Here is a 21942-nt window from a genome sequence, read left to right as displayed (position 1 = left end):
TTTCCTGCTCTTCTGCTGGAGACAGCATGAAGCTTTCCCAGCGAGGCCATGACATCTTAGAGAAAGCAGGTCTTAGGACTCCTCACACTCAGCCGAAGAGGCTGTAATGCTGAACTTCATCTTGAAAACGAGTTTAAAGACATGATTCTTCTCAGACCTGTAGCCAGTGCATGATAGGAGACAGATCTAGAACAAGCTAAAAACCAGTATTTTAATGTTCAGGAACCTCATAGAGATATATTGTGAAAGTATTTATGTGTGCCACTCTTGTTAATGGGATTATTCATATATGCAAGTCAAATATGCGACCATAAGTATTTGCAAATGAAGCCAAAATATATAAAGAAAAAAATGTTTAATGAAGACATGAATCTGTTTTGTTTCTCAATACTATCTTCCTTTATGCCAAGAAATAAAGTAGAAATTTACAGCAAATAGAAACAGAGACAAAAAGACAAAAATATGAATGTATTTTTACTTGTTATCACAGCTACAAGAAAGTATGGCTTTTGTAAGAAATTTTTGAAAATATTCACAGCTATTCCATTATGGAAATGTGATAATAATAAATAAATATATAATACCTTGAAGTTGAACAAGCCTACTTAAGAATGTGTTGTGACCCAAAATATAAAAATATTTGAAAACAAGAAGGTATTTAAAATTATTCACACACTGCATGAAAGTTTATTATGCCTCATCAATAATACAGCAACATGAGAATGGCAAAAATAGACACATTAAAAATGAGCTAATTCAATTACAGTTGTAGAAGGCTCCACTTTACATAATTTTAAGCATGTTCACTATTTCTTATGTAGAAACAGAAACCTAGGGTTCCTAAGATACAGGCCTGGTATAAGCATCTGAGCAAAACTAAAATGTGTATTAAAAAATTACAGTATGGGTAAAATGGTTAACAAGCACATAAGGTCACTCTGCCAACTCAGAAAAAAAAAATTCCTACCCCTCTTATTCCAAAATATACACATGCAGTTGCCACATACAGAATTACACTGTACTTAACACTTTTCTCTTGTACTTGAAATAAATGTTATCTCAAATTACCAGTTTCTGACAAAATGCTGTCAATGGCTACTAGTGAACAAATTGAGATACCTTTTATATTTATTTACCTGCACCTTGGATGCTGTCCACAGAAATATGGTATGATATAAAATAACCTGGGATTGGAACATTCAGGGTAGTTTTCAAGGATACATACATTAATGTCCTGTGGGTGAGAGAAAAGAAAATGAGGTTGATTACTGTGTTTTCCTTTCTTTATTAACAATTGTTTTATTTATCTCACACTTTACACAGACATCTCAGAATCAAAGAATTGTGCTGAGGCTATACCAAATACCTTAGAAGGAATTTACCAGTCATTTTAATACTTGCTACATTTTATTAGAAAGCTGCAGAAAAAAAAAAAAAAAGTTATTTTGTTCTATAATGTTTTTCTGCAAAAACCACAATTTTTATTTTGAGATTAATGTATGATTCAAAGCGTGACATATGGATTGACTTTTACAATGAATTATATATTTAGTTAGGATATTATTTTCAGACTTAGGATATTATTTTCAGACTTTTCTTTCTTCTGAATACACCCAAGGGGAAACAAGAAGGGGCCAGAATAAATCAAATTTAGACAATGATTATTTTATTTATTTATATTATTCTGCTTCATACAATGACTGGAATGAACTTGTAATTCACACAGCTTGCTCCTGATATAAAAACATACATCACCATTGATTACATTCCTGAGATGTTCAGAATTGAGCCTATTGTGTAAACCCTCACTGAGAGAAGAACTTATTAGAAAGTATTTATCATTTTCCTGATTCATCAGCCATCTAATTATGGACTATCTTTCATTTCTCAAAAGACTAGGCATAGCTACTGAACCCTGAGGAACTGCACCCCATTTCTAGTTTTACTCAGCTCACTAACACTCCTGTAAATCGGATTGAATTCCACCACCCTTATCTAGCGCCTAGTAGACCCTTGTTCTGCAGGCAGACTCACTGATTCCAAAAGGACTTACTGGGGAAAGAAAGAGTAAGACAACATAAGCAAAGATGAAAGAATCGTATCTTTGCAAAACTCTCCCATCGTTCTTCAACATGTGCTTTTATAATGCAATAGCCTTGGTACACATGGACAGGAAACCAGTGACTAACCATAGAATCATAGACTCATTCAGGTTGGCAAAGACCTCTAAGATCATGAAGTCCAACTGTTAATCTAGCACTGCCAAGTCTACCACTAAACCATGTCCCTAAGCACCACATCTACACGTCTTCTAAATACCTCCAGGGATGCTGACTCAACCGCTTCCCTGGGCAGCCTGTTCCAATGCCTCACAACCACTACAGTGAAGAAATTTTTCCTAATACACAACCTGAACCTCCCCTGGCATGACTTGAAACCATTCCCTCTAGTCCTGTCACTGGTTATTTGAGAGAAGAGGCCGACCCCCAGTTCCCCACACCTTCCCTTCAGGTAGCTGCAGAGAGCAATGAGGTCTCCCCCGAGCCTCCTCTTCCCCAGACCAAACACCCCCAGCTCCCTCAGCCGCTCCTCACAGGACTTGTGCTCCAGGCCCTGCACCAGCTTCATAGCCCTTCTCTGGGCAGGCTCCAGGGTCTCAATGGCCCCAAACTGAACATAGTACTCGAGGTGCAGCCTCACCAGAGCTGTGTACAGAGGGACAATCACTTCCCTAGTCCTGCTGGCCATGCTATTTCTGATACAAGCCAGGATGCTATTGGCTTTTTTGGCCACCTAAACACACTGCCGGCTCATATTCAGCCAGCTATCGACAAATAGTCACAGAGCCAGCTTTTTACCTAGCAAAGGGTATACCTGTCCAAGCCATAATCAGCCGGTTTCTCCAGAAGAATGCTGTGGGAAGCAGTGTCAAAAGCTTTATTAAAGTCTAGGTAAACACCATCCATACTTTATAAAGTAAATGAGATGGGACAGAGAACATTTCTGTGGGCACCACACCCTCTAAGAGCCAGAGTTGCTCAGCAGCATGGGAGCTGTGTAGAGCGTCCACTATACCAACAAATGCCTTGGGCAATCCTAGGGCCGTGTGGGGTATAAGGCCCTGGCTGCAGCATCAGCATCTGCGAACTCAGTGCAGAAAAGCTCTTCACAGAACATAAGCCCTAACTAGTTTCACATTTGGGTCCAAAAGCCTGTTTAAAGTATTTTCCCCTTCCTCTCATCTTACGCTTCTGTAAATCAGGTTTTATTAGTGAGTCAGGAGATACTGGACTGCAAAGTAAATTACATGGTGAGGAACTATCAAGGAAAACAGCATAAAAATTGCAAACTGGCATACAACCAACCCATCTCCCCTGCTCCCCACAAGCATACTGAGAAGATATATACTGTAAGATTTATGTTCAAGACATAAATTTTGAAATTCAAGGCTCAGAGCTTAACCTAATAAACACCCTTTGCTCTCACTGCTATGAACATCACTGAGAAATCTACTGGTGGCACAGTAGGGTGGCACGGGTAATTTGCTAATTTGCTCTTCCTACGCTCCCAATTTTTTTTGTTTTTCTTCTCAAAGACCTTATTGCCACCTTTCAATATATAAAGGAGGCTTATAAGAAAGATGGAGAAAGACTTTTTACCACAGCCAGTAGCAGCAGGTCAAGTGGCAGTTTTTTTCCAGTTTTCAGCTGAAAAAAGGTGGATTTAGATTGGATATACAGAAGAAATTCTTCACTCTGAGGGTGAGGCACTGGCACAGGCTGCCCAGAGAAGCTGTGGATGTCCCATCCCTGAAGGTGTTCAAGGCCAGATTGGACAGGGCTTTGGGCAACCTACTTTGATCAGACCTCTCCACAATAAAGAAAGAGGGACCCTTCTTTATTCCTCAGCTCTCAGATGTGATCTACACTGTTCATGTCCTGCTGGGCTTCTCTCTGCAGGGAGGCAGAGGGCTGCCTGGAACCAGCAATGGTCCCCTCCCCACAGCGGCCCTGGGGCTGTCAGTAACAACAAATGATTTCTTTTAAAAAGAGTTTTTCTATTATTGTTACAATTTTGGCTGGAATGGCATTTTGGTAACAGCAATGTCCATTTCCTTTGGTAAAACTGTCTTTCATATAAAAATAATGATGTGCCCTAATACACTAATCTGTGAACAAGTCAGACTACTGATCTATCAGAGGTGTATCAAAGACGTGCTATTAATTTTTTTAAGTTAATAATAGAACTGTTTTATTTGCTGTAGCATGTTCATATATGCTATAAGAGGAAGCCTGCATGTGCTAAAAAAAATTTATGGATACAAAATTTCTTCTGGAATTTTAGTGCTGTCATAAAAATACCAAACGTTAAAGCACTTCCTGTAAAACATAAAACAATTTACTTAAGTTAATGACTTTAATTCATTGCAGATATTATATCATATACCAAAAGACCCAGTCTTAGATTTGAGACTTTTTTTTTCCCCAGTGTAAAATCCTAACAGTACTGGTAGAAAAAAAAATCATTTCTTTGGCCAGAAGATGGAACACCAAAGTTAAAAGAAAACCTGAGCTTCAAAACATTCCATATTTGTTTCCTTTTCTCACAACCACGATGCAGAATAAGACAGTCTTTCCATGTCCTGCCCTGGTTGAATATTGTGGCTTCTGTGACAGAGCCAGGAGACCCTGCTTACAGCCGGGTCATGGTGCATGGTCCTTATTCATGTCCAAAGGCAGCAGATGTGAAGTGAAGCTGTGTCATGAGGACTACAGAGGAAGCAGGGAACTAAATAAATACCTTTCAAGGAGAAATATACCCATGAAAGGAAATGAAATAACCTGATGTGGAAAACCAGTGAGTAAGCCCAGTCAATGGTGACCTCTCCTGCTTACAAGGCTGCTCTTAATACTCCGTGGCAGTCAATGGCCCAGTCTAGTCCTCACCATGGGCGGCCAAGAAAAGTTTTTCTTCTCTGCTGAGAGACCCCAAAATCCTCTCATGGCTTTTTGAAGGTTTTCTCACATACTTGCTCAGTGTTTGTAAGGAGGTCAAGCTGACCATTACATCCTTAGGACAGCGTTGCATCATACAAACTAAATACAACCACATGGAAATAAAAAATAAAATAATTTGCCTCTTCCTCTGACCCCTGGCTAGGGAGCTGTGGGTACCACAGAGCAACTGGGAAGAAAATGTAAACAACACAGTTCAGAAAATGCCTTGCAAATGTAAATATGAAAGGAAAGAAGGAAATGCATGGTTTTCTACTTTGTAAGGCTACAGAAAGACATACCTTGCTCCTAAGAAACTGAAAAATCAAGGTATAGTTGGAGTTAAGGTTTTCAAATACAAAGGTAACATCTTACTGAATGTTATTTAGCAACACAGGTTATGTATGTATTTTTACAGAAAATAAACTATGCCATAAATATTTTTAACCCTAGTTAAAAACATTTTTACATCATCAGTTGATATTTATGGGTTTTATTCAATTGCAATCAAATATTTGGATAATGAGAGCCACACAGCAGCAAGGAGACCTGCTTTATTCAGACTCTGGAGGAATTTGGTGGTGCATCAAGCCTAACAACTTTGGCAGAAGATGGCTGTGAGGTGTGCAGGCGCTGGGCATCGCTTCCCAGACCAGCACTGCCAGCACAGCTGAAGCCAAGTGCTTCCCAGCCAGTGCTGTCCTTGTATCGAGCCCCTCCAAGAACTGCTGCCAGGCAGGGGGGATTGAGCCAAACTGCACGGGAGATTTCCCAAGCAGATGATTGCCCTCTGGAGACTACAGTACGCTGGTCAATGCTATCTGAACACCAATGGCAGACTGCAGATCGAGCAGCGGGTACTTCAGGGAGAAGCTCCACGAGATGGCAGAGCTGATCTAGCTAACCAAAATGCAGGTCCCCAGCTGGCCCCTCTGCACCAGCTGTGATTGCCCCTTCACTCTTATGCGGGCTCCACCAGCCCAAAAAGGCAACAGAAACCCTTTTCTTTTCCTCCACTGCCTGGTCTCTCCATCTGAATATGAGGGGGCACTTCTTTACTGGGAGGGTGGCAGAGCACTTGGCACAGGTTGCCTGGGGAGGCTGTGGAGTCTCCTCCTCTGGAGATATTCAAAACCCACCTGGATGCCACCCTGTGCAGCATGTGCTAGGTGACCTTGCTCGGCAGGGGGTTGGACCAGATGGTCCCATCCAACCTCATCCAACCTGTGATCCTGTCTTCTACATCCCTCCCCAGGTGAAGCAGGCCACACCAAACGTCTTCAGCAACACTCTTCAATTTTTAGTTTTGCTAATGTGGTCATTGCAATGACTAGGAAACTGTCACCAGAGAGCGTGGTCATTTCTCCCTGGCACCGGTTGCCTACTGTGCCCAAATACTGCCCCAATGGAGATACCCATCCATGCTCACACATGCACCTAGCGGCTGCCAGGACCAGAGTCACTTTGAGCATTTTCTTCTGTGGCACTGTGAAACTCCTCACTCCCCAGGGACCTCTTTCAGCTGGCACTGCCATGCCTTTTCTGCTTAAAGGCCAAGTGTCAATACCACTTTACCTCCAATCACCACTACGTTAAAAGCTGAGCTAAGGTTTAAGCTGGTTTTAGTCACCAAAAGTATTCCTTTCAACTCTTTCTCACTTCACATGTCTGTTTTTGAAGAGATACATTTCTGAAAGCTTTTGTACAGCTCTTAAAAGGCTGCACAGACACTTCACATTTCTGCAGGTTTTCAACTTCCCTTCTTCCACATATTTGTCAGCAGCTGAAATATGCTTTTTCTTAAAAACAACAACAACAAAAAAAAAAACAAAAACAAACAAACAAACAAAAAAACACAAACAACACCTTGATCTAATAAATTCCCAGGAAAGCCTCATTATCATTTCTCCCCAGAATTCCTCTTCACCTTAAGCTAAATTGAATATTTGATAAAACGCAGCAGCAAAAGCTACTAGAGAATGACGAGAAGAAAAGAGAAAAATGGAAAAGTCAGTTCTCTCATCACCCACACTGCTGTCAGGCACAGTGCTCTGCTGGTGAAGGAGACAATACAACAGCCTACACAAGAGATCAAAGGAATATCCTTCAGAAAGTTTCAGGGACTCTTAGCAACAGTGTCTTGGAACAGCAAAAGCACCCCGCAGAGCCAGCTCCTTTGATTCAAGCTGCTGTCCTCCAGCTATCTGATGTAAAGGTTAGTACAAAACAGAGATTACCCTGTAAAACAAAGTGATGTGCTCTTACAAATGGTTTACTGAATATATATATATATATATATTATTTTTTTCTCCCAACGATTTTTCATTTCCTGGAAATAGAAAGTGAAAAATCCCTTCCCATCTCTTCCAATTCTTCAAATGCTTCCTACAACCCCACTTCTCCCCGCAAAGCATTAGTTAACCACTTGCTTTGATGGTGGGACTGCTTACCTACCCACCTCTCGCCTCTTGATGCCTTTTGCTCACAAGACCAGAAATGTGGAGAGCGAGAGGCAGTAGTGTAACACTGTCAGCATTCAGGGACCACCAACGCCAACCCTGCATCTTGCACAAGGTCCCCCGGGAGCCCATGGGAAACAATGAGGACAACTTGGAGGACTGGACCCTGCTATGCTTTTGGGAGTATTCACAGGGCTATTTTTGAGAGGAATCTTATGTAAAGTTGCCACGTACACAATTGTTCTGGGGAAACAACAGATCCCCACAAGCAGAGGCAATGCACAAATGCCTGCACATTAGCTCTTCTCCACATCTGCCTTTCTGCCTCGTCAGGCTGCCAAAAGGCTCCAGAGGCATCTTGTCCCCTCTAAGAGCAACCTCCCTCCCTGGCAGTACTGAGCTGGGTAGCAAGTCACACTACTATATGGACACTTGAGGCAAGTCAACAACGTGTACCATAAATACATTTTGCAAAGATAAAGTGTGGAACATAAGGTAAAGTGGAGAATAGGAAGGTCTCTGTTCCGAAGAAACTTTCTTTAAAGAAAAACGCACTTGAGAAACTTGAAAAATGTTTTCCAACGTTTAATATGAATAAAATTGCTGTTTATTTTTTAGAATGGCTTTTGCTGCCACAAGCAGGACTGCACCACTTCCCCTTTCTGATCCTCCAGCTCAGAGACCTGATGTCAGGAGAAGACATGCCAGACAGCTCTCCTTCCCCCAGGCAGGGGCAAGGCCACCAACCATTCTGAGAAAGGGTGGAGGGGCCTGGCTGCAAGTGCTCTGAGTTGACTTGAAAAAACAAACTTTAGAAGTACTTGTGGTACACGTGATAAAAATATTGGCAAGCCTGGGAATATTGTTTTCTCTTTCAGTTTCATCTCCAGGGAACGAGTTTTCACCAATTAGCAAGGTTAGACAAAACCGAGCTTACCTCTGTACCCAAACCAGCATCCAACTGCACACAATGTCTGCTGTAACCGATGGGCAGTGCTGCCACTTCCACAGACAGAAATAGATTTAGTCGAGGTGCCATGGATATCGGTGACTGTACAGCCGCTCATCCCAGCAGCCTTTCACTCCTCAGCCCTGTGGCTGGCTAATTCTGCTCGGCTCCTGGGGGTACGGTCACCTCCTCGCTTCCTTGGGGTGGGCAAAGCATACTGCCACGCCACCCCACCAGTCCCATAACTCCCCACTGCCTTCTGCTAAGCCTCCTTTACCCATGGTTACCAGGGCAGACTTACTACTGAATATTTCTATCTCATGCTGCCCAGGGTAGCAGACTAATGCTGTATTTGAGAGAGGGGATGCGGAGCTCACAGAAACCTTGGCTACTGTGGATGACTAAATATCCGGACAGGTAGTGTAAGAAGGAATACATACAAAGTTTGAGATTTCTCATGAATAAAGGCATTGGTAGGCTAGATATTTCTAATCACAAGTTAATGAAACTTCACTTTGTTTCATAACATGAGATAATTTTTCTTTAATTAAAAAAGCCTGTATTATAAGAGTACAACTATTCAAGAGAAAATTCTATTATGAAAATCTGAAGAAAGAGACAAAAATAGTTTCAACTGTTACCATACAAAGACTGGTTCACTTAAGCCTTCTTTTAATTTTATTCAAATGAGAGAACTTGACTTTTCAAAGCTAGCCTAGGGTAGCCTATGGTTTGCTTAGATTCAAACCATGCTGTCTTTACATCGGCATAGATTTCCTTTTTTTTTTTTTTGGATAATTCTGCATTTTCTTTGAATTGACTTTCCACTTTTTTTTTTCTGGCAAAATGTGTGTTTTTCATTTTTCCCCCAGACCACATAAGCAAATATGCCGCCAAGTTGAATTCCCACTCTTTTCTTACTGACGGACTTTTTTTGGCTCAGCTAGTTTGCCTGGCTTTTCTGCCAACAATGTATTCAGCTCTTCTTCCTGGCATCCCAACTAGTGAAGCAGCACCTAACAAAACAGTGTCTTCTGCTAACTGTCTACATGTTCGTTTAGCACAGGCATAAATTATTCATTCATGTACAAACTTTTGCTGGCATTAACGTAGCAGAGGTGAACACCTCTGCCCACAACTCCAACATGTATTTGGCAGACACCAAATGCATTTGCAGATCCCAATTTTCTATTTCATAACTCCTCTGTTACCAGAAATATAATTAATTTGTAGACAACCAGATTTGCTAATTAGAACCAAACCATTCCTTAGGGCTGTAGCACTGCTTCTGTGAAGAAAGGCTGAGAGAGCTGGGGATGTTCAGCTTGAGAAGGCTCCAGACAGACCTCACTGCAGCCTAAAAAGCCTTAAATTAAAAGAGGAAAGATTTAGATTAGGTATTAAGAAGAAATTCTTCACTCAGAGGGTGGTGAGGCACTGGCACAGGTTGCACAGAGAGGCTGTGGATACCCCATCCTTGGAGGTGTTCAAGACCAGGCTGGATGGGGCTTTGGGCAACCTGCGCTGGAGGGAGGTGTCTCTGCCCACAGTGGGGGGTTGAAACTGGATGGCTTTTAGATTCCTGCCAACCCAAACCATTCTGTGACTCTGTAACAGTTGTAAGTAGGTACCTTCTGACATCTTCCTTTTTCATTGCTTTTGTATTTTTCACCTCAAACCATCTTGGCACAGGAAATATATTAAAAAAAATAGAAAGAAATTATGCCACAAAGAGTACCTGCCAGCTGGAAGAAGTGTATGATTTAAATAATCATCCTATTGTGCAGGAGCATTATGCTGTGATAAAGAATGAATTGCAGTGGCAACTAGCAGCACCGAGACAGTCCATCTGTCACTTTTGCTTATCAACACCTCTTCATAAAAGAATCTGGAAAATTAGTTTGCTCAGATGATAACCCTTAATAAAGCCAATTAAGGATGGCACATATACAATCCTGCAAGCCCTGACCAGGAAATACTCTCTACCTCACTGATTTTTCATCCCTTCTGAATGCAGCGGCTGGATGCTGGCCAACAGATGCTCGTGAGAAAAGCAGCGAGTCAACAGACAAATGCAGCTCACAAAAGGTAATTGTGGAACACAGATAAAGTCAGTTAGCTACAAATGATGGACTCAGCCTGGACTGAGATGCTGGTCAGTGGGGTTGAAGCAGACGCAGATGGCAGGCGAGGCTCACCACGGCAAGGGTGGTGGCACAGGTAGGGACATGGTTTGTACCTGGACAGTGGGATGCAGCGCAGCTCTGGCTGCTGCCTCTGCTTGGGGGGAAGGCTGCTACAGACAACCCAGGGCTTCAAGAAGCTTTTTAGTCCATCCTTCGCTAAGGGAGAACTATGTTTTTCTAAAGTAGGGTTGTCAATTCTCCATAATGACTTATCGCTATGATGACATCTCTCTACATAAAAATGTCCATATCCTCTCTCTCTAATAGTCAAGAAATATTTACTAGTACCTGACATGAATACACCTTTATGTAATTTAAGGAAACTCCTTTTTGTCTTAAGTTGTGATGAACACATGGAATAACTGGAGGACAACTGCTATACAACACATTTTCACTCCTTTGCATTTCCCTGCAGTATTTCCTTTTTCAGAACGTCTTTTGGACTCCCTTCAATTTCTTAGAAGTCTGAAAACAGAGCACTTTTAACTTAGGCTTTTCCAGCTCCAAATAAAGCAGAAAATACCTCGCTGATGTCTTCTGTAAGTTCTCTTCTGAAGAAGAGAGTGCTATGGAGAGAATGAAGGAATCATTTCATATCTCTGGCTCCTGGAGCCCAGCATCTTCTGTTGTACTTGAAATGCTGGATCCCAGCTTTGTGCTACGCATTTGGAACAGGCTGCCCAGGGAAGTGGTGGAGTCACCATCCCTGGAAGTCTTCAAAAGACGCTTAGATGTAGAGCTTAGGGATATGGTTTAGTGGAGGGCTGTTAGCGTTAGGTTGGAGGTTGGACTCGATGACCTTGAGGTCTCTTCCAACCTAGAAATTCTGTGATTCTGTGATTCTGTGATTTTTTAAAAACCGAATTAGATAAGATACAGAAGAAATTATTGTAAAACACTGCAGATCATCACCTCTCTACTATACTACTCTATTTATGTTAAAAGACTCACTGACCAGTCAAGTACACTACAACACTAAGACTCAGCGTGTACTGAGTTGAGAGCAAGTCCTGCTCAGAACTGAGCAATATTATGCATTAAAGATTGTTTGGAATGAAAAATCATATCAGAAGAAAAATATCTCTTATCCCATAGGAGAGGTGGGATGCTTTCATACACAGGAAAGGGCCCTCTAGGGAGGGAATTAATCAGAAGAAAAGTTTCAAAATGAAGTGACAGCCAGTGATGTTTTAGGAAAAATGCATAAAATGAACAGAAGAAAAGATTGCCAGAACCAGCTAGTATTAGAGGACACTATAACAAAGAACACAACTAGCAAGAGGAAGAATCAACATATGTTAGCAGAGATAGCTGAGCCTCTCCAATTTCTGACAGTTCTGTGATTCAGTCCCTAAAGAAATGGCAAAGACAGCCTTATGTATCTAAATTCCCAAGGAAAAAAAAATAGAGGAGGGGCTGATAAAGGATAGGAAGCCAAGGGCAGGAAATAAAATGGCTAGTTTTCTTAGTGAAATGAGACACTGAGTAGGGTTGCACAGTATCTGAAATATCACTTGTGCATTACAGAGAAGGCTTAACAGTGAAATAATACTTTTCAGGGATTATTAGTGACAGTGGATGAGAAATCTGGCCTCAGAGAGTTATAGAAGAACCCTATAATGCTAAATGATTAGTTGATGAAATGCTGGAAGAAATTCAGGGCCGGTAAATGCATACTCTGGATGAAAAAAGTGTAATTGGGTTTTTAAATCCGAAAATAAGAGAGAGGAATGGAAGGATGGTCTATCGAGGGTTATTAAACACAGATATGAAAACAATGTCTGGCTGAGGAAATCTGCAAGCTGAAGAATATCAGGAGCTGGGAGGATGCTGGAGGGGAAGCAGCCCTTCAGCCCTTCCCCAGCCAGGCTGGATGGTGCTCCTGTCTCGCCCAGGACATCTCATCTCATCTTCATCTCCCAACGAGGACTTAAGGCAGGAAGTTCACACGTTTACTTACGACACTATGTTGTTTGCACAGATAACATGGGATTTAAAGTTTTCAAAATATTGCTCAGTTGCTATAATACAGGAAAGCCTATTTTAATAACATGACATTTCTGTAGTTTCACATTTTTCTCATGTCTTCTTTCCCAGGTCAATTCCTTTAAACCCTGACCTCATACTCAGAAATCATGCTTAATGGATTTTAGCAAAAACCTCAAAACACCTATACTAACAGAAACACATTTAAGTTCTATGAACTCCATAACATCTTGACAATAACTTTACACTGTTTCAGTAAATCTCCACAAATAAACAATAATATTGTTTTAACAATACGAAAGTTTTTATTTATTTATTTTCTTTTTTAAAGTCTGGTTAAAACAAGTATCAGAGTTCCTAACAGTAAATATGTAATCAGAGAGAAACGATCCATGAGACAAAGGGAAATTAATTTCATTGGCAACAGGCATTAAATATGAATGCTGCCTTACTCATTCTATCAAGACAGAGAGAGAACAAACAAGAGACCGTTCAATTTGCACATGCTGTAATGGAAGTTCATATGACAAAAATTAGGGAGAAAAGGGCTTACTTTATTCAATATAAATCTTCAAAGTAAGAGTATGTATATGAAGAAGGGAAAATATGCCACACACACACAAAAGCAAAACTGCTTTCCTGAAGCCTGTAGTGTTTATTTATATTGCTAAGCTTTTCTCATCAGAAGATGCAGCAAAATTCTCAATGAAAGGAAACACTGAGTAGCTTAAAATTTTCATTTTAACATACAGCTCACCCACAGCTTAGTCTAGCTCTCTTGTGAATTCCAGCCATTCTCTTTCCAATTCTCTTTCAGTGATGTTCAGGGAAAGGGACTGTAGCCAAGAGCCTATGATGTGTACCTGAAATAATTGTCACTTAAAAAAGACACTTAAAAAGACTTTTTTGTTTCTTTAAAAAATAAATAAAAAAAAAAAAAAAAAAAAAGCTCGCTGATGTCCTCTCATTAAAAATGAGAAAGGGTACGATCATCCTCATACAGTACAGGTTATATTTTCCTAGTATTTTTAAAGTTAGATGATAGTTTTTAAAAGCACAGTATTGACCTTTAGGAAAAATCAACAGACTTCCTTACAGCAACAAGGTCTAAATGTCTTCTATATCCTCTCAACCTACTTCAGTTGTGGTGGCACTTTACCACAAGCCTTTTGAATGGTGAGACAAGAGCTAGAAGTGTGACTTGTGCCCTGATTCTGTTTTCTTATCAGATTTCTGCTGTGTCTGCTGACCTTGAATCTCTTCCTTCGCCTCTCAGGGCTTAGATACAAAAAAGCAGAGAAGAAAAAAAAACGCTTTTTCTGCACATGGCTTCCCTGCTGCTGCACCTGGGGATGGTGTCTACTCTGCTGACCCCATCTAATTTTCATATTTATAATCTTCCCCACGCTGAACAGCTATAATGCTTTTTTTTTTCTTTTTTTTTTTTCTTTTTTTTTTTTCCTGGATGATTACTAGTACTTTGCATTATTTCTAGCAGTGCCATTCTGAATTGTAGAAACAAAATGGAACAAACATATTGATTTCATCTGTCAGTTTGACAAGACAATCACTGTATGGACAACTCCAAGTATTTTAAACTCCTAAAATAACAAGATATAGACACATAAAATGTTCGTATTTGCCTCTTTTTTATTTTTGAGCCTTGAGTCTGCTGAAATTCTTTTCTACAGTGTTGAAAAACAGAAAAATGCTTTCCTACCTACGTGCAAATCCACCATCTATCATCTTATTCCAAATGCTACTTCAAAAGGTACAAGTAACAAGATCAATTATAAAATCATGTAAGTTAATAACTCTACTAGGAGGAACAGGGAAAAAAAGAATTTATTTATTTTTTTAATTTTAAAAATCAAAGACATCATCTCTTTGGATTACTTTCTGACGAAATTTTGATTTTTCTTTTCTTCTCCAACCATTGATGCATAGTTTTGTTTTATTTTTCTCCCCTTTTAAAGGGAACAGAAAATTAATTTCTAAAAAATCTCATTTAGCAACCCACATTCACCATGGAAAGTTTCCTATTTGCCACCAGTTAGTGGATTTTTCCCCAAGAAAAAGGAAATTACTCTTGACAAGCTTAGTTATGAATAGTAGCTGGCTTTGCTTGGACCAGAGCTCATAGGAAAAAGTTGAGTTCAAGGCAACCTGACTAGACTGTGTTTCAACAATTCACTGAGCAATAGGCAGCTTTGCTGAAACAATGGCAGCCCCTTTACCAGAGTCCCTAATAATCATCTAAACACTCTTCTGTTGTTCTTTTACTTTTCTTGTCTAGGTATAGTGCCTGTAGTTGCAAGGGATATAGGATCTTTGAAAATACTAGTCAACGAGAAACAAGAAGAGAACGCTTAGAATGAAAAAATCAGAAAAAACGTACACTGCTTTTGCTTGATAGGAAATTTTCCCTACCTTAAAACAGTTCATGGACAACATATTTCTTAACTGTTATGGATGGTTTACAGCTGCTTTTGAATGAAGGATTTACCTTTTCATTCCACAGAGGCCCCCACTGCCTCCCGTGTTAGTTCATAACCATCAAACTGTAACCAGCATCATCAGCCAACAGGTCCGCGAGTGGCTGTGCTTTTTGAGTAAGGTTATTTAACGTTAGTCATCCTAAGAAAAAAATAAAGCATCTGAAACAGTTGACGTCTGTCTCATGTTTCCTCTCATTTCTTTCTTTAAAAAAGTGAGGAATTATAAAGAAAGACAAGAAAATGTGTTCCTGGCATCAATCCCTTTCCTTAGTTGACTGACTTTAAGGAAACAATGGCCAAGTGCCCCAAACCCCACTCAATGTCAACAAATACAGGTTTGCAGCTTGTCACAGTCTGTTCCCTCTAGTTTTCTTCTAGTTTTCTCCTGGCAACACCGCCTTGCCATGCTATTAAAAGTTGCTTTTTTTTTTTTTTTTTTACTTTTTAATTCAAGTAAAATCCATCACGAAAAGGCCGAAGGAAACAGGGCATGCACAGTTTTCTGAAGTACCCCCAGTGACCATCAGTGACCACTCAGCTGCCTGGATTTATTTCCACTGGGCTTTCATTTCATTAAGATGCCAAGATACCTTAGAGCATGTGGTTTGAATCAGTCTTCATCTCAGGGCACAGAAACCATTATTCTTCCCAAAGCAACTGCACTGAACACTTGCCAAATGCTCTTTTGATTGCAATTGCTTATCGGGCTGGCAAAGAAGCCAATCTTCTGACTCATTGTCCCTGATCCTTTCATATCCCTCTGGGAAAATATGAGAAGGGAGGACACTAAATACCATCCCAGGGCCTCCATGTTAAAAAGTTCATTTAAGTTCATTTAACTGAAGCTATTAGCATGCTGATAACCTCATAATAAAACTTTGAGTCTTAACAAAAAAAAAAAAAAAGAAAAGAAAAGCACCCACTGTAATACCCTTTATGCCAAGATGGAAAATCTGAATATCTGGAATATCTGACACCTGAAGACACTCCTGTGAGAAGGCAAACCAGCCACTTGCCAGGTGGCACCAAGCACTGGAGAGAACATCCAAATGCAGTTGCCAACAAAAATCTGTGGTGTTTGGTATCTAGTTAGAAGTTGTTTTGTAGAAACACAAATGCATATTTCTACCTCTAAGGAGCTTATTGAAGCAAACAAAGCAAGACTAGACAGACAACATCTGTTTGTTGGGAAGACTACTCCCCAGTTCTGATCTGTTCATTCTGTGAGGAGACAAACAAAAACGAAATTTGCATTTTGTGCTTCATTCTCACTGTGTCATTCAGAGGGTTCTTTCCTGTATTTGTGTGTTTAGTCAGCCAATGATTACAGTCAATTTTATTTGTAAATAAGACACCCTATTCTCTTAGCATTGTGAGCACGCTGCTTTTGGCATTATAGAAAAGCCAAAAATCCATGGTCTAACATTGTCCAAATAGATGGCATTGCCATAGGAGTTGCCACAACAGAAGAGTTACTAGTCACAGGCACCGGTACTTTTATTTAGCCTGGGCAGGAAACAACATATTAGCTTTAGCATCTGAAGGAAACCTCTGGAATTGCCTCCTTCTGGCCCAGAGTGGTTGTGCACCTCAGCTGTGTCCCCAGTGACATTTGGCACCCTGTGTTTGTCCTGGCTCCAGCCATGTGAGCCTGGTGCTGACCAGTATAGGGCATGGTGCGCTCATGCAGGCACCTGGGTCCATGCTAGCTGCCACCAAGGGTAGGTACAAGACTTCAGAAGGGAAGAAATCTACAAGAAATAGGATAAGCTAAGTCTTGAGTATGCCTGGGCACTGAAGGTCCCTTTTTTTTTTTTTTTCCTGCAACATGCTGCATCTCAGCTTGCACATGGTTTCCGCATAAACCACTTCAATCTTAGAAATACAGAATTTATCTAGTTATTCTGCATTCACTAGAAGAGTCCACACCACCACCAAAAAATACATGCCTGGAAAATGCTTTGCTGATGATACACAGTTTAAACTAACGATAAGAAGAGAAACAGATTAACTTAGAATACATTCAGGGCATCGGTCTAACTGTGCACACTAACTAACAGTTTAACACTGCACAATACCTTAAATATCTCAGCTGTGAATGTGCCAGGAATCTAGAGCACAGTATAGTCTTGAATACTTTTAGGAAACCACTGCTATATTTTACCATGCTATCAGTGTGCCATAGGCAGGTTATTCTGCTGACCCCAGGACACTGAACTCACACTGCGATTCCGCTTTCTGGAAGGCTTTAGCAAAGAAGTTTTAGAGATCAAGATTTCAGTTTATTTCACTTTACTGGCAGTGCTGACAGCCAGAAAACTTATGTATTAACCACAAAAAGGAAAGAGGAAGGAGAGTGACAGACAAGAAATAAAACAGGCTAATATATATATATTTTTTTTCTGTCAGGTTGTCAGTTCCTACATATTTTTTTTTGTAGCTACAGAATGAAGAGTATACCTGACTGCTTGAAATTACATTATCACACCATAAGCTGAACGTGTTCAATATATTGACTGTAAGAGGAGGGGTGCCTGCCTCTCAGCCATCTATAAAGAGGACTAAAAGGTCCTGCAGTTTCCCTCCCCACCACACTGTCAATAAAATATTTTTGATTTAATGTGGTTAGAGCATAAAACAACCAGGAAAAACAGATCTAGTAAGGAGCATAGTTAGGAGGGTATTTAGTACGCTTTTCTAGTGAAGGCCCCTATGTCTTCATTAGACAAGACTTCAAACCTTCTTTTTTAATTAATCATTAATACAATACCAAGCATTTAAAAAATCAGACTTCTATTGATGAATATATAAATATGATTATATGGTATTAAAAATATTATTTGTTGTTTAATGCAAAGTCTATGTTATTTAGCTCATGTATAATGTAACTTTAAAGACATTAATTTTAAAATTTATGCTAACAGAAGAGGAAGTTGGAGTTATTCTTTTCTTCTTGATAAAAAACCTGCTATTCTAAAAAAGTATCAAGCAATAATTGGTTTTACTTGATGACTGCTACAGCACAGAGCTCTTTAGCTTAACACAAAACATTGGTGTGCATTTAACAGAACACGCACATCACACAACGAGGTTCTCTTAAGCTTTGTTTCCATTCAAATGCAATGGTTACTTACCAGCTAATTATTGTAAGTACCCATTTATTGGGAACCATTTAAATGTAGTCTCCTTAACTGTGTCCTCCTGTTCTCTTCACATTAACAGCAATCAAAAATACATGAAATACATGAGGAGAAACAAAAATGTGAACACTCAATCAGGAGTTACAGAAGTTATCAAAACACCTGAAGCTCATCCTTACTGAAAAAACTGTACATCAAAAACAATAGATTTCTACATTTTGGAAAGCATGTACTTAAAAAAAAAAAAAACAGTTTAAAACCACCATATTAATTATTTTCACATTGTCTGTTTTGGCACCTTTACTAGTAACAGGGCACAATGCAAAGTTGTGAGTGCATTTCACACTTTAAATATATTTGTCTCATCTTTTTCAGATAAGTTTGAGAATAATCAATACAGTGTAACAATTAAGAGCTTCAGGCCTGTTGGGAAATTGTAAAAAATAATTCAATCGGAGCTCTAAGACAACAAAACTGTGGCATAAACCCAAAAACATGAAATTGGTTTAAAGTTAAGACACAACATGTTTAACTAGAAATGTCTGTAATGAAAACTAAGTGAAATCACCTAACAGTAGAACTCATCTGCAGGAATGTTTGATACAAAGTTTGATTTTGACTGACATGGATCAGTCACTGATTTTAGAAACTCTTTATAGGCTATGAGGAACATCTACTCATGTTCCTCTATGCACAAGAGGAAGTGAATTGCACACTCCCAGCACTTTTTCCTGGGTAGGGAATGAGAGCTTAAGGTTATTAGAAAGATAGGCTGACAAAATAATGCTTAATAAAGCTAAGAGTTAAGTCAACTCTTAGCTAACACATGAAATACATATATGCAACCAAATAATAATAAAATGCCACCTGTATACTTAATTCTACCTGCACTACTGCAGACACTTTGTTGGCCTTACACCAAGAGCTCCCCACCAATCTTCCCCTTCTCCCTGTCCCCAAACACGGTGCCTCCACTGCCTCCCAGGGTCCTCCCAGTGTCTTCCCATTACAAACCAGCTCCAGCATACAACGATGGCCATCCTGTTTCAGATCTGCAGACTGCTCCACTTGTGCCAGGACCCTGACCAGGGCCTCTCAGCACGCACCTTGCCAGGACTGGAAGAACAAGACCCTTCTTCTACACCCCAGGCTTGGGCTGTGTACCAATCAGAGATTTCCTGAAGAAGAGATCTTGCCCAGATATTCTTTCTTTGTGCAACTTTCCCATGCCTTCTGCAAATTAGTCTTGTTATATCCTCTCTCCTCTTTATTTCTTCCTCATTTGAAGCGTGCTAATCTACTTAGTCATTCCTTGCATGGAAATTATTCCATACTTTCATCGTTACTCCTACCCAGCTCTGGATATTTTCCAGTTCTTCCAAACCCATTTTGGAAATGGGAGGTCACAAATGTTCGAGGAGGTTAAATGCAGCCATGCTACAGATTTATACACAATGACGCTCTCTGTTTTGTTCCCTGTGGCTTTTGATTTGCCTTTTTTTTTTTTTTTTTTTCCCAGAACTGAGCTGATGCTATTGCAGAGCCATCCACCCCACACCCCAGGCCCTACTGACTGGTAACTGTCCACTGAGTCCACGTCGTTTCCTCTGTGAAATGAGGCCTACACACCCCTCCAACTGCCCTCCCGCCTGTGCTGAAGGCGAGGCTTGACTTTTATCCCTGGGCTACCCAAGAATGTTCTTTTTTGTTCTTCTTTTAAATCTCCAAAACATTCTGAAAATATAACTTGGACATAACTTCTTCCCTTATCCAGTTATTTGGCCCAAAAAGGCCAGTATCAACATATTAGACACTCGGTTCGACATTTGTGATTTTCTACCCCACAAACACTAGCTTCCTACAGAGAAGTTGCAGAAAAATAGTTCCCCATGTTACCATAATGCATTTAAAACCAACCAACCCACCCACCCACCCAAAAAAGAGACCATCAAGTCCTATCTTGTATTCTTTACACTCATAAAAGTACTACTAACTAACTTGGCAAAATCAACATAAAAATGAAGATTCATGTTTCTCAGCTGGGATTAATACAGCTGGGTCCTTAAATATAAGAACATAAATTACTGTATATACTAATGCTTTAATACCATGTACAGTTTATTGCTGGTGCTAAGACTCTGTTATTTTAAGGCCTCAGATTTCTCGTGTAGTTTCTTAACATTTGCAACAGGCAGAATTTTTCAGTCTCATATAATTGACCAGTAGAACATTGCACAAAAAATACCTCATGTTTTTAAATTCTGAAACAAATATTGTGGTTATCCTGTATCCTGACTCCATGAAAAGGAATGCAATACAGAATGATATAATTAAAAGAGCAATATTAATAAAATCCATATCTTTGTGTATTTGCTATTAATATATCTATTATGAATTACATAAAAGATTTTAGTGCTGCAATGTTAAACCACGATATGTTGCTTATTTACCCTATGCAATTGACTCAGATCAGTAAATGAAAACAGATTAGTAAGACGCATTTTCTCACTCTCATGTAATTGCATAATGTTGCAACATTAGGAATGCAAATCCACAGGGGAACGTTAAAAAATATTGCTTTGTAAATTAAAGTCACTGAAAAGTAAATGTCAGCCATGAAAACATTTCCTTTAATGTTACTTTATAAGTTGTTTAATCAGTCTCTCCTCCAACTGAGTCTGAATTATCCTTAACTTCAAGGCCCAATATATTATTAATAAAAAATGGGGAAAATCTGAGGGCAGGATAGTTTGCTCGATGCTTTGGAATATAAACAGCAGGCGAAGAGTTACAAAAAACACGAGAAAAAAATGCCGTGAAGAGTTAATACAGCAAAAGAGAACAGCTGGAGACTATTAAAAGCACTCGTTAGAAGGAAGAAGCAGCAAACTGTTCTAATTGGCTCAGCTGACAGGTGGCTGCGCTTTGGCGGTGCCTTCCCGGCAGCCGCAGTGATTGATGCTACTGTGTGATCCTTTGGCCAGGGGTACAGCTGCAAGGCTGCCCTGCAGCTCAGGACACGCTGCAAGGCCTCGAATGATCACTTCAAGTCATCTCAGCACCGATATATGGCACGGGGAGCAAAATGACTACTGTATGTTTGGGAAGGAAGGGAAAACAGAGGGTGTGTAAAATACTCAACTAAACATAAGTACCATTTTCAGTTACTGGGTTCATAAAAAAAAAAAAAAAAAAAGGAAGAACTCCCTAATATCTAGTATGCACTGCATGGACATAAGCAAATCATTTTAACCTCTGCATGCCACAGTTTTTAAATCCAAATGATACTAAGTTCATCAGACCCTCCAAAAAGTCTGTGGTTCAGTCAACATCTAGGCATTTGTGAGATCCTCGGCAGAAAAATCCCATATAGAAATGTGCCCACCCCCAAGCTGCAGACAGGCAACTCTCCCATTCCTTTCTAAGCAGAAACATGGAGGAGACTGGCAGCAGGGAGGGACAGCCACAGGCTTAGCGCCATGACCTCTCCTACTGGCCATGTCTCTGGCAAACTGAAGGACTTCAAGAAACCTAGCTAAAGTTATGAAGGAGAAAATTTTTTAGAATTTTGTTTGTAAGTTATGAAATAACCAAAAAACCAACAGGCCGCTTAAAAATTTTAGTAAGAAAAGCCAATCTTTGTCAGAGGAGATGTCTATGTTATCACAATAATTCTGACTTGAAAGTTTCCTAACATCCTTTGAATTTTAATTTGTTCCTTTAGAGTGAT

At 39.9% G+C, this 21942-nt stretch overlaps 1 protein-coding gene across 2 annotated transcripts in view; it reads right to left on the bottom strand.

Annotated features, from left to right (window-relative positions):
- The window catches only part of UST (uronyl 2-sulfotransferase), a 160626-nt gene that overhangs the window by 34269 nt on the left and 104415 nt on the right, over nucleotides 1–21942 (bottom strand). For both annotated transcript variants that reach the window (XM_032184696.1, XM_032184695.1), the window contains exon 6: nucleotides 1137–1234. In XM_032184696.1, coding sequence (XP_032040587.1) covers nucleotides 1137–1234 — 98 coding nt within the window. The remainder of the gene's footprint in view (nucleotides 1–1136; nucleotides 1235–21942) is intronic.

Source organism: Aythya fuligula, chromosome 3, assembly GCF_009819795.1.
Source record: "Aythya fuligula isolate bAytFul2 chromosome 3, bAytFul2.pri, whole genome shotgun sequence".
NCBI lineage: Eukaryota > Metazoa > Chordata > Aves > Anseriformes > Anatidae > Aythya > Aythya fuligula.
This window is presented reverse-complemented; position numbering and strand designations above follow the sequence as displayed.